At 40.3% G+C, this 14060-nt stretch overlaps 1 protein-coding gene across 1 annotated transcript in view; it reads left to right on the top strand.

Moving 5' to 3' along the window:
• The window catches only part of LOC108784922 (dynein heavy chain 3, axonemal-like), an 899093-nt gene that overhangs the window by 841270 nt on the left and 43763 nt on the right, over nt 1-14060 (top strand). Inside the window, exons 69-70 of the mRNA XM_018553871.1 lie at nt 3615-3691; nt 9149-9442. Of these exons, the coding sequence (XP_018409373.1) occupies nt 3615-3691; nt 9149-9442 (371 nt within the window). The remainder of the gene's footprint in view (nt 1-3614; nt 3692-9148; nt 9443-14060) is intronic.

Genomic DNA, 14060 nt, shown 5'->3' with positions numbered 1-14060 from the left:
GGGGTTCCCTTGCAGCTGTAGTCTAATATAAAATGCCTCTTAGAAGCTTTTTAAGCTGTCTATAGAACTCTCTTCCTATTGCAGCTATAAATATGCTAGGCTTTATATCTAGTATGCATGTGAGTATCTATTTATTTATGTATTTTCTATTAAAATCTAATGGACAACACATAACTAACTTCCCCCTTCCCTTCCTTTACAAACAAGCAACAATGCTAAATATCCACTCGGAGTCCAATCAGATGAATGTTTTTAACAGTCATAAAATATCTGGATGCACATTAATGTTATTTTGCTAAACTTAACCTTCAAGGTAAACAAAAGGAGATGCAGAATGTAAAAAAGTAGCAGCCAGCACATCATTGTCAGTATTACAGAATTAAGGCTAGAATGGGAAGCAAGAGTGGTAGTCAATTACATATTTGTGTGATGGAAACACCATTATTTCTGACAAGCTGCCAAGTTTCTGCTAGCTATTAGTGAAAGGATATGAAAACAAGCCAAATAATCACATTTCAATTTAGTCGGCACAAACTATCATTTCAGAATCTCAATCTCCCCAATTTGATCTTTTTAGTATGCTTTTACAGTGTTACTCTTGGCTATGTTCTGGATTTGTCAAGGGGTGTAACATTTTACCACTCGTTATCCCCCATTGTTATCATTGGAAATCATCAACATCTTTTCCCATTGCTATGCCAAAGATGCTGTACATAGTGTAGGAAAGAGCACTGACAGCTATTACTTGGTTTATTGCCAGTTTGTTAGGATGCTTGTTTATGTGATATTTTTAAGTGGTAGCTGTAACTAGTAAAGGTCGATTTGATGGCAGTTAATTGCCTTTTGGCCCATATACAATGTCCATTTTCTTATGTAGCTAGCTGCTTCCTATCCATTGGAAAGTGAAAAAATGTAGACTTAATCCAGCACATTCTCAGAGAACAAATGTAGTCAGGGCAAACCATTTTAAAATAATTAGTTTTGTTACAGCTACCTTGTGCTACTGAAAGCATCTGTTACTGAAGAGCACAATGCAGACACATAGGTCATTAAGAAGACCTAGCACTGTTTGTATGTAAATTGTAAATCAGTGCAATTTTAGAAGAACATCAACCCTTTCTGTTGAAAGAAAAATATTACAAATATCCTTTGTGTTTATGAGGTCCCCATACCTCATAAGGGCCTGTGTGTTTATTTTTCGTCGGAATTCTGTAGGTAAAATACCTTAGTTGTTATAATCCAATAGGTGCATTGCCTAATTTGTAGAATGTAAGCTGTGCTTTTAACATTATGTAATAAAGGCAGCAATCACATAGTCATATTTTATCACTGGGTCCTTTAGGTCCAGTGGTGTCACAAGGAGGGTGCGGCCTGCACCGATCAACACCTATAGAGGGGAGGGGGTGACACCAAAATGGCTGGCAGTTATTTTGGTGTCATGCCCTCTGAAAAGTCGGTCATGGACTGAGAGTCCAACAGCTGCACGAGAGACGAGGGGACCCGGCAGCATACCTTATCCCGCCAGAGGAATGTCCCCTCATCTCTCTGCTGGGATATATCACAGAAATAGCCGCCAGCAGCTAAGTGTGCGTGATGACATTACACACGTGCACGATGACATCCCAGCGAGTGAAACCCGACGGCTGCACAGGGTGACACCCGGCCTGGGGACGCCTCTGTTTAGGTCCTGGATTATACATTATTGTTCCTCCCAATTAAGTGTTTATGGGTTGTGTTTGGTCATATCAATTGCTCCAAATTTGAAACCATATCTCATACTATTCACAGTAACCCAATAAAAATCAGCTTCCATATTTTAGCCCCTAGACCAAAACGAGCAGTTAACCCTTGCAGTGTGGGGGTAGCCCCACTGCAAGGGTTAATATTTCAATTGCCTGGAGTTCTTCTCTAATTAACTTCTCGTTTACTTTCTTTGTCATTTGATGTAAAGGAGAGTGTAGTTGGAAGTGGTATGCTATATTATGTTATTTTCTTTATTGAGGGACTATAAAAAGTTTGTTTATAATTGAATTCTTATTCCATTACAATTCTAATCAGCCTCCATCACTGAATTGCTGAAGTGCTAGCTCTCCCAATTCCCATCATGTTTTGCCATCCTTGTGACTTCATCAGGGAAATGTATTATGCCTCTACTGTGCCTGATTTCAACATAAAATTACATACAATTATAAAGAAGGGAGTTATAGCACTCAGTTTATGTCTGTCTAAAATAAGACAGGGGTCTACTACTGAAGGCAGCCGAGTGAAAGGGCGACCTGAAGTGAAGGGAGCCGAACGCTGTTCGGCTATTCACTTCAGGCTGGTACGGCTGATTTCAGCCGTATATCGGGCTTCACGTGGCTTCGGGTCGCATGTTCGGCCGACCTGAACTGCAGGAGGAGTTCGACTCAGCCGATCCAACATCTGGATCGACTAAGCCGAACCTCCGGCAGGCTACTCACTGCTGTTCTGTCTATTCATTTAGATGTCGAACAGCAGTGAGTGAATAGCCGAATGCTGCTGAGCGGCATTCGGCTCGGCTGTTCTGCTCGGTCCCTCAGAGGGACCGAGCAGAACAGAAAAATAGTTAAAAAGTACAAAAAATAAATAGAAAACGATTGTGTGGAGCAAGCAATGACAGCTAGCTCCGCCCAACAGTGTTCTATTGTCCGGCGGTTCTGCTGCCGTCAAAAAAAAAGAAGAAAAAACTCTCCTGGGCGCTCTGGGAGTCTCCCGCTCCTGGCTGCCCAGGAGAGAAACACTGCTTTTTCTTTTCTTTATTCTGACAAGGAGCCGTGTCAGAATAGAAAAAAATTATAATTTTTGCCCATAGGAATGCATTGCTAGATTCCTATTGGCTATTTCAATTTGCAATAGCCTATAGGAATCTGATGGACCTGATGGAGAACTGCAGGAGAGGGCGTGTACAATGCTAGTTTACTATCGGCTATTGCAAATTGAAATAGCCAATAGGAATCTAGCAATGCATTCCTATGGGCAAAATGTATTTATTTATTTTTTCTATTCGGACACGGCTCCGTGTCAGAATAAAAAAGAAAAAGCAGTGTTTCTCTCCTGGGCGGCCGGGAGCGAGAGACTCCCGGAGCACCCGGGAGAGTTTGCTGTCTGGAGATCAGTGTCCCTGGTTAGCTGAGCCTGGCTCCGCCCAGCTGTCGGAAGCAGGCTGTCGGCCTTCGGCTTGACTGAGCCGCTCGGCTAAGTTCGGGAGCTGTGCGGGCTATTGTGAATAGCCCGTACAGCAGCCCTTCGGTTCTACTGAACCGAAGTGGTCCTGGGGCCGAAGCTAGCCGGAGGATCGGTCGAAGCTATGGCTAGATCCTTCGGCTGCTTCATGAATAGACCCCATAGTTGTGTGCAGAGATGCATTATTTATTTGTTATTTAGTTATTCATTATTTAAACTATTAAGTATATGATTGGAGTTTTGTTTTAAGCAGACCAGCAGCTATAGAATAATGTGAGGCTGTACTGTTTTTTTTGTGTGGCTATTGTATTGTAAGTGAAAAGCTCCTATTTTTTTCTTCTACTACACTTCATTGTTTCAGCATCTAAGAACTAAACATAAGTGTAACCACTTACACATTTTTCTTTCAGACATGGGTGGTATCAATCTTCAGACTATTTCTCTGGGCCAAGGTCAAGGCCCTATTGCTCGAAAAATGATTGAAAAGGTAAAGTGCTTTAAAGTGTTAAAAGAGAAACTTAAGAGAAATAGTAAAGAGAGTGGCACTTACATGGGGATCTGTACAGAACATTTTTTTTCAATGCAATAGTGAACTAATTGCTTGCACATTTTTGTTAATAAAAAGCTAAGTCTAGATAAGCCTTTTCTATATACATAACAGATGCTTTCATTTTATTTATTGTCTTTCTCTTAATAAAGAAGATTCAGTTCAGCAAAGTAGTTAGATCATCTCGACATATCATGATCACACTGACTGCAATTTTTGAACAAGCTGCTGAATTAAACTAGTCAACTATTAACCCTTTCCCTGCTGAGCCCTCTGGAATGCTTTTAACCTCAGCTGGCCACACCATTTTTGCAATTTTTCCCATTGTTTTGAATTTCTATTGCTACATTGTTGTTTGTAAAAGAACCCCCAAACCATATATTTTCTGAAAGCACAGGCCCGGCAGAATAAAAAGATGGTGCTACTAATTTTGTAGGTAATTGCGCAAATCAATGAATTTATCAAATCAATATTAAACCGATAAAAATACACAATTAAATTGATAAAAGCACACTAGAATCAGTATCAGTGCACAAAAAAATACTTTTATGACTAAATCTAAAAGATAAAACTGTACTGTAAATAACAAATAGTTGTACATTTTTAATTTTTGCAAAATGGTAAAAAAAGAAGTAATGCAAAACTGTAAATAAGCAACATATGTTATAAATCATTGTGCACTGTGTGGGTGTGTATGTTGTGATAAAATGATACAAGCATACATTTAATCACAACACAGCATATCACAACACTTTACCATGCACTACCACAGTTAAATTAATGTTATTTTAAAAAGAAAAAATCAAGCACTGTGATGCGTTCTAACAATGTGCATGATGTACACCACAATATAGTGCACACTGATGCACGTATATGTTATCTGTGTGTGGGGGGTTGTGTAAAAAAGCACAGAAGGACTTAAGGTATTTACCATTTGAACCCTGTCCCCAAGCTTCCCACAGGCTGATTGATTTTGGAAGCTTTGTAACCGGGAAACATACTGGATATACAGTATAGGCATAACACTATGTCACCTGCTGATTTAAATGGGGAATATACTATTTCATAATTGTTTATAAATTCAACATAGTCCCTTATTCTAAATAAATATACTTCTGTTTCCAGCCAGTTTGATGTTTCTAGAGGCAGTTGCAACATGTTACAACTCAAACTTAGACATATAAGGTTGTGACATGGCTTTTAATGTATTATTTTTATACTTTTTACTCACGGGCAGAGCCTCCCTTACCGTCTTGTCTTGAATTGTATTGTAATGTCTTCCTTATATTGTAAAGCGCTGCCCAAACTGTTGGTACTCTATAACAATTATACCAATGTGTCTTTTATTATGATCAATTTTGAATCCCAAATAATCTGCAGAAAACCCAAGTCAAGTGTATTGGCACTAATTTTGTCCCTTATGCCATGTACTTAATCCATTATCCTCCTGCCCTCAACTGTGCCGTATTTAACACTGTTAATTTAACAATCCCAAGTAGGCTTGACAAAGAGAATTGTGTCAATAAAATGTGTTACCTATGAAACTGAGCCTAGAAGTGAAAGCTCTATCAGTGGGCAAATCCACCTCCCAAGAACACGGTTCTTTCACAAGCTATGAGCCAGTCCCTTGTCCCTCCAGCCTCAGATGCCACATTACACAGAAAGATAATGGACTGGCCTAATCTGCTCACGCTGGATGGGTTTTCAGCACAATCTTCCAAGTCCTAATGTGAGTGGATATTGTTCTTTCTACACAAAGTTGTCATGTTGAATATCATACTGGTGTGCTCCACTGACTGTTTTTTGTCACCCAGAATACTGTATTGGGGATTATTAAGTTCCTTTAGAGTCAAGAAGCTCATCATATACCTGGAGTCAGGTATATTATAGTGCTCATCCCCTGTGTGCAGCAATCCTTTGGAATATGAAATTATTACATGTGCCTTAGTTGTTTCTGAACCATTCATTTGAAATCAGTTTTTTGTACCCAATGCTCCAAGTTGTATGCTCTGCTTATCAATTACTTTTTACAATTTACATTTTACTCTTATCTTTACAGTGGTTGCACTAAATCATAGTAGTAAGGGATTGTCGGTTTCTATCATCATTGTACACAAGGTCTCTGCACCCTTTCTAGATTTACAGAGGGGGCTATTTTTAAAATGTCTGTTCACTTGTTTGGATTTTCCGATTTCACAAAAGTACCTATTTATAAAGGCATGTTTCACAATCGTTCATGGTTTCCATTATTGGTTTGGAATGTTTAGATGCAATTTGTTTACATATTAGGTTGACATGCAGGAGTGGACATACCATTTGTGCAAATGAAAAAAGACCCTTTGGGACTTACCCAGATAGCAAGTAATTGAGCTGCAAGTTTGAAAATGACTTGCTAAACTATTGCAGACTTGCCAAGCTTCACAATTTTGTTGCACAATTACAGCAAGTCTGCATTGCAAGTTTCCAGACCAGCGAGCTTGCAGAGCTCTTGCTAGGACCTGTAGGACTCTTGCTGTAGACTTGCTAAGCAAATTTGCTTCAAAAACTTGTGCTGCAAATGTTCTGCAAGTCTACAACTTGCCAGGAATGTGTGCAGCAAGTTAGAAAGAATTTCAATTTAACCCTTACACAAGGTCTCTGCACCCTTTCTAGATTTACAGAGGGGGCTATTTTTAAAATGTCTGTTCACTTGTTTGGATTTTCCGATTTCACAAAAGTACCTATTTATAAAGGCATGTTTCACAATCGTTCATGGTTTCCATTATTGGTTTGGAATGTTTAGATGCAATTTGTTTACATATTAGGTTGACATGCAGGAGTGGACATACCATTTGTGCAAATGAAAAAAGACCCTTTGGGACTTACCCAGATAGCAAGTAATTGAGCTGCAAGTTTGAAAATGACTTGCTAAACTATTGCAGACTTGCCAAGCTTCACAATTTTGTTGCACAATTACAGCAAGTCTGCATTGCAAGTTTCCAGACCAGCGAGCTTGCAGAGCTCTTGCTAGGACCTGTAGGACTCTTGCTGTAGACTTGCTAAGCAAATTTGCTTCAAAAACTTGTGCTGCAAATGTTCTGCAAGTCTACAACTTGCCAGGAATGTGTGCAGCAAGTTAGAAAGAATTTCAATTTAACCCTGGCACAAGTTTGTGGCAAGTTATCCTTGCTATCTGGGTAGGGGGTCCAATTTTTACCAGATGTGTTTCATATTGTTTATGCAATGCCTTCCACTATCTTTTACACCTGGACATTGGGCTAGATTAGTTAAATGGGGAAGGGGCCACAAATTAGTCCAGAAAAGGGGCTCCCTGGTGTAACGTCTCGCCTGGAGTGTGGCCTATGGGATACAGTGGATCGCAACTGCGGATGAGCGGGAGCGCTATAGGACGGGAATCAGAGAGCAACTTATTCTCTTTTTGCCCAGTTTTGGTTTACATTCCATTAGATGACAGAGAGCTGGTATGGAATGAAAAAAAATAGGTGGCCAAAGTCCCGTGATGTCACAACTTGCTCCAGCCATTTGTTTACATGCCACTAATTGAGATGAAACCGCATGTTTCTTGTGATTGGGAACTTGTAACGTCTCGCCTGGAGTGTGGCCTATGGGATACAGTGGATCACAACTGCAGATGAGCGGGAGCGCTATAGGACGGGAATCAGAGAGCAACTTATTCTCTTTTTGCCCAGTTTTGGAATAAGGCCAAGAGTAAGTTGCAGCACATCACACCCCGTATAATCGTGAGGTTACTTTAGGGAACAGCCCCCACTGTGCTGTACCTCTGATCAGCACCAGGGGGAGGACACAACAATGGACGTTTTAAGTATGCAGGTAGGATTGGGACCTCTCAATGCAAAGTTGGTATTCCCCGAGTATTTAGCTTATTTATGCAACGACAGTAAAGCAGTATACAATTTCCCAGAGTATTCAGATTATATTGTACAACGACAGGAAATGCAGTATATAGTATTCCCAGCGTACTTACCTTATTTGTGGAAGACAGAAACTGCTGCATGCGGTATTCCGGAGTACTTGCTGTTAATGAGGTTGAAAACTCAGCTAGGATAAGGTGGTTGAGGTCTTTAGGGGGGCGAGTGAGGAGCTGGTTTGGTCAGCGTCCAGTACACTCAACTGAAGACGCCGATCAATACCGGAGCTGCGGCTTTTAAGCCGGGTGCTGCGTCTGGACGGGCGGAGTTGCGTGACGCTCCTGCGTCCGACGTGGCCGCGTCACGGGGAAGCGACGGAGGAAGCCTCCCACGCGCCTGTGCAGGACGTCGCTGTAAAGCAGCGGCGGACGTCTCCCTCTGACGTTGGCGGCCTGGGGCCACCGACCCACGGCGCGCCTGCGCAGTCCGTCCCTGAGCCGCGGCGCCAGCACTGACCAGGCTGCGGCTGTTACACCTGATGACTCAGTCTGCCAGAGTTATAATGTGTGACATTTACAAAGAGGAGATCTGTGCACTACTACTTTGATTTAAAAAAACTGCAGAGTTGACTTGTATTACAAGTGTTCTTTTTTTTTTTTAAATTCAAATGATATACCTTCCTTTCTCGATCCTTTAAAATAATCTGCTTCCATTAAGCATATTTTGTTATAAATAATGTGATGGCTTTCTAGTTTCTGTTTAATCAGTTAAATACTGACAAACTATAAAACAGAAACCAGAAGAAAATGTTGCTGGTAATCTCTTTAAAAAATAAATGTTTACCCTGGAGTAAATTTGTAATTTTGGCATATGTTTTTGTTACCCTTCCTGATATATTAGAAAACTGCATGAAAGCAGCTTGGAGTTAATGCTCTCAATGCTACTATGCCCTGACACTAAAAATGATTATGTAGCATAGGTATGCCTGTGAATTTTGTTCTACATTGTAACATTTATACAGTTACTGACAGACTTTGAGGAAACATTTTACCTTTTCTAATTATTGAACTGCAGTATGTAAAAGTACTATTTCTGGTGACATATTCCCTTTAAAGAGTATATAAATCTCACAATGCACATATCAAGTTACTTTTAATTGCAACTCTGTAATAATATATAAAATATATTACACAGGTAACTTTTGCACTGTCTTTAACTTTTTCATATCTCATAAATATATTGCAAGGAATTTATACCAAAAGGCCAAGCATCTATTATTTCTTCACAATGACAGTCATTTAATAGCCATTAAAATGCAAATAAGTCTATGATTTTTAAATCAGGGAATTAACATTAACAGTTGGATGATTGATTAAAGGTCACGGAGTCTGTATAACTTAATTTCTTGGATGATAATTGTGTTTGGGTTTTCTGCAGATTGTTTGGGATTCACCGTTAATTTTATCTGTTGACAAGTGAATATTTTGCTCGCTAATTTATTATTCAAAGCATTGGTGGATTCTTGCAGGCAGCAGAAGACGGGACATGGGTCGTACTTCAAAACTGCCACTTGGCCACAAGTTGGCTCACAGAGCTTGAACACATCTGTGAAGAAGTGATCACAGATCCTGAAAAGACCAATTCCAGCTTTCGCTTATGGCTGACCAGTTACCCCTCCCAAGATTTTCCTGTATCAGTCTTGCAAAATGGAATAAAGATGACCAATGAACCCCCAAAGGGACTAAGAGCAAACTTGCTCAAGTCATACCTCAGCGATCCAATTTGCAACCCAGCTTTCTTTAATGGCTGTAACAAACCTAAGGTAGGCTTCTTTTACTGTGTCAGTGCATTTAACAAGCTCATTAGTGTTTAGGGCCAACATTCATAAAGCTTAACTAGACAGGAGGACAATTGATGTTAAAACTGGTATCGATGTGGTATTCATTAATGACTTTCATAGTTATGCTCTTCAGTTCCAAATAATACATGGTTAGTTAACTAATAAATCCCTCTGTTGCTGGCATTCAACTGCTTATTTAAAATGCTTTCTATAGTTGCTCTGCGGTGAGTAGAGGAGGAACTCTTGTGTCAAAGCAATAAATGAATTTTAAATAGCAAATTATTTTCTAGAAAGGTTAAGTTTTAATAATTATCTTTACGAAAGATGTCCATAGATAGTAGTAATCAATCAAGCCTGCTGCAGATCAACACCATTTGGCATTGTACATAAATCAGTAGATGGAAGCTGGAATGACTAGAAATTTTCTGATTTGGGCCATATGTGTATAAGGTCAAAGTTGTAACAAATATAGTGTTGCTTTAACATATCTCCACGTGCCTTGTAATAAAATATGTGTACTTGCATATTTCTCATATATATCTAAAAATGTAATATCACATGACCCCTGCTCTATTTTAATATGTTCTCCTAGAGAATAATCCCACTAAAGGACTTACATTAAACTGTAAGATAACCATGCCCTTTACTTAGTTTATCTAAGAAGTACAAACTACATTAGCAATATAACTCAGTAACAGAAAAACAAAGTTGACAAGTTTAGTAAACAAATGATGTGAAGTAAACCGTTCAGACAATTTAAATGTTTAAAAGTACAAGTTCTGCCTAACAGCAGTCATCACAAAATGCTTGTTATTACATTCATTGTGTATACATGTGTCCCTCACCCTGGTTCCATCTTCCAACCCCTATGTCACTGCTAAATCTTGTAGTGCCGTAGGAGGCGTAGGATGGAACCACAGTGCACGACAAGCATCTGACACTCCCAAAGACACTGACAGAGGCTGCAGCATTGACACAGAGGGGAGGTAGGAGGCACACGTTACTAAAGAGGTGAGTACACTACTTCTTCTCTTCCAGGAAACTTCAATCTAGATGTCTAGATGACATAGTGGCTTTAAAGTACATGTGCATATTTAAATCTAAAGTTGCCCAGCCCACTCAATACACAGATCTGGGTCTTCCCTCCAACAGGTCCATACTTAGCCTCCTCTAACAGCTGGGCCTTTCATGATTTCTGCAGCCTGGCCCCTAAAAATCTATATCTGAGCTGCCATTCTATAGACTTGAATAGGGCACTACCCTTGCTATAGAGGTACATTTAAATATTAATAATTTGTTTGGATTTTGAAGCATATTTCTTGGGTAACCTTGGAAGATTTTTTTCTCCAAACCTTTTTATTCCATTGATTTTTCAAATGCCTATTCAGGCATAATTAAACAAGGTAAAATACTTAAATAGAGTTGATCATTTCTTTGATTTGCCGTACAATATAAAATTGGTCATAAAAGGGAAGTTATGATGGTTTTTACATTCTTTTTTAAAATCACAACATAGTTCACAACTATTTCTGGAAATGTGCAAGCAACGTTATGAGTAAAAATTAATTGTTTTATAAATATTATATGAGTGTATGCCTTCTTATAAACTAAACATTTTAATCACGTAACAAAGCTTTACTTTATATATTCATAAACATTCCAACAGCAGCAGTGACAATACTGTGAAATTAGGGCAATAAATAATGAAAACTGACCTTTTTATCTGCACATCTTGTCCACTGCAATTGGAAGCATTCATATTGAATACAAAGACTAGAATGCTAATCCAAAGAATGGGATCCCTTGTTTTTATGCTCCATCATGAAAATGTCAACAAAAATGATAGTTCCTGGGATAGGGGATATTCTCTTTGCAGCCATGCTGAGAAATCTCTTGACATGTGTGCCAACAAAAATCCAGTCACATCACTCAGATTTTTCATCTTCCAGTTTATTTTGTTGTATGTCTGCTTCAGAGTAACCTTGTCGTGATTGAAAGATAGCTGAACTATTGCAAGAATATTCTGCGCCATGTAATGACTTGTTCAATATGTCAGCATTCTAGTTTCATAAATGTATAGTACATTGTCTGTGACGTTTCTTTTGAGAAATAGACAGAGAAACAGAGCAATAGTCACATACTGCAAATTACCAAACTCTGTCTATGTTTTTTATGCCTCATATGACCGAAATTCAACTAAAATATATTTAGGGTTGCAGTGAATCACAGTTAAAAGAAAAGTTAATTTTCTCTAGAATTAAAAACAGCCATTTATGTTAAGACGTATGTAAAAATTGTATATATTCAATCTTTATTATTATTCTGAGCAAAGTTATTAAATTTAGGTTTACTTCGAGGTTTCACTATTGAGCCGAAGGATATAGCCGTAGCTTCAGCTAATCCTTTTGCTCACTTCGGCTGCTGGAGCCCTTTGGTACAGCTGAACCGGAGGGCTGCTGTACGGGCTATTCACAATGGCCCGTTTAGCAGCTGAACAGATCAGCCAAGCCAAACGCATGTGCTTCGGTTTGGCTGAGCTGAACACACAGCTAAAATGTGTAGAACTGTCTAGCAAAGCAGACCATTCTCTTCGCAAAAATAATGTAAACAAAGAAAAAAAACACGGTGTGGGGTCCCCCCTGATCCATACCAGACCCTTTAGGTCTGGTAGGAAAGTTAGGAGGGACCCCTCATGTTAAAAAGAAAGTGTGAGGGGTTCCCCCCAAAAGTCATACCAGGCCCTTTAGGTCTGGTAGGAATTAAAAGGGGGAACTCCACCCCTAATGGGGAATAAATGTGGGGTCCCCACTAAAATTCCCAACCAGACCCTCAATCCGAGCACAGGCCTGGTAGAGCAGGAAAGGGGGGACAAGCAAGTAGTCACCCACTCTGCACCATACAAGGCCACATGCCCTCGGCATTGGCAGTGTGCTTTTCCAAGGTCACCCCTGGAAAAGCACTTTGTCCCCAACCCGATGAGGACAAGGGCCTCTTCCCAACATGCCCTGAACCGTTGGTTGTGGGGGTCAGCGGGCAGGAGGGCTTATTTGCATTGGGGTACCCCCCTTAATAAAGGGGCACCCAGATGCTGCCCCCCTTGTGAATTAGTAAGGGGTACTTGTACCCCTACTCATTCACTGAAGGGTTCAAAGTAAATAAACACATCATTTAATTGGAAAAAAAAAACCAAGGGTTTTCAACAAGTCCTTTTAATTAAAAAAAATAAAAACACCAAAAATTAAAAAAATTAATCCACTGTCGTAATCCAAGGGTCAATCACGACGTCCAGCATTGTCCAAGATGATGCCGAATTGTCAAAATTTTAAAAAACCCAGATGCCCGCCCACTTGTCTGCATGCGACAAACTCCTACCGTAAGATGAAATTCTGACAGATGCCGGCAAAATAAAAACAATTGGACAGAGCTAGTGGAGACCGACCATCAACACCATTTGTCCTCATACTGACCAGCAATGTAAGGGGCTCTATGATAAATACTGCTGACCGCTGCACTCTGTACATTGTATTTTACATAACAAAGTGCCTTACATACTCCTGACTTAGGAGTACAAGTACTGATACTTTTCCTCAAATTGTCATGTGACAGTTTTTCTAAAACAATACAGACTAATAATTTTAGGACAGTGATGGAGCACCAGGGACCAGTCTTAGCTGTAACCACTGCAACCCTGGTAGTTTTGCCACTGACTTCAAGCTTTAGAGGACTACAAATTACAGAAATACATTATACTGCAATGCCGAATATCATCAGCTATATAGGACTACAAATCCCAGCAATAAATTATACTGCAATGCAGAATAATATGACGCTACATACTCTGTGTTGCTCCAGGGTGGTGGCCTGATATCTCCTTGGTCTTAGGTGGGATTTGTGGGGTCTCAGCTGGGCTGTGTGGTGTCTCAGGAGGGCTGTGCGGGGTCTTAGGAAGGCTGTGTGGGGTCTCAGGAGGTCTATGCGGGGTCTCAGGAGGTTTGTGCGTGGTCTCAAGAGGGCTGTGCAGGGTCTCAAGAGGGCTGTGTGTGTTCTTAGGAGAGCTGTGCAGGGTCTCAGGTTGGCTGTGCAGGGTCACATCAGGGGTCTGGAGGGTCTCGCGGGCAGGTCCCGGGTTCCCCAGTAAGGAAGAGAGGATTTACAGCCGGTGCTGTAAGCAGGCAGAAAGTGCGGGACCTCAGGCAGCCACTTCAGTTTAAAAATCTAAACCGCCGGTATCTGCATTTAGTATTGTGGCATTTTCACAAGTATGAGTACTGGTGAAAATGCCTAGTATTGGCACCGATACTGATATCAGTGTCAGTGCATCCCTGTACCTGACCAAAGTATTTTTTTTCTCAACAGTTGCTGGTTGCTTAAACATTTCCCACTATTTTAGGCTCAGAAGTGGTAGCTTTTCGTCCCTATTCTGTTTTATTCTCTAAAGGTTAAGTTTACCTGTTAAACTATGTTTCATATTACCATATTCAGGGTGTAACATGAAACATGGTCACATTGCCAACACCCCCCCCCCCCCCCCCCCCCCCACCCCCCCCCCCCCCCCACCCCACACACACCCCCACACCATACACACACACCACACACACAC

The sequence above is a fragment of the Nanorana parkeri genome, unplaced genomic scaffold (genome assembly GCF_000935625.1).
Source record: "Nanorana parkeri isolate BGI_ZX_2015 unplaced genomic scaffold, ASM93562v1 scaffold132, whole genome shotgun sequence".
Taxonomy (NCBI): Eukaryota; Metazoa; Chordata; class Amphibia; order Anura; family Dicroglossidae; genus Nanorana; species Nanorana parkeri.
Note: the sequence above shows the minus strand (reverse complement) of the source record. Positions and strands in the feature narration are given on the sequence as shown.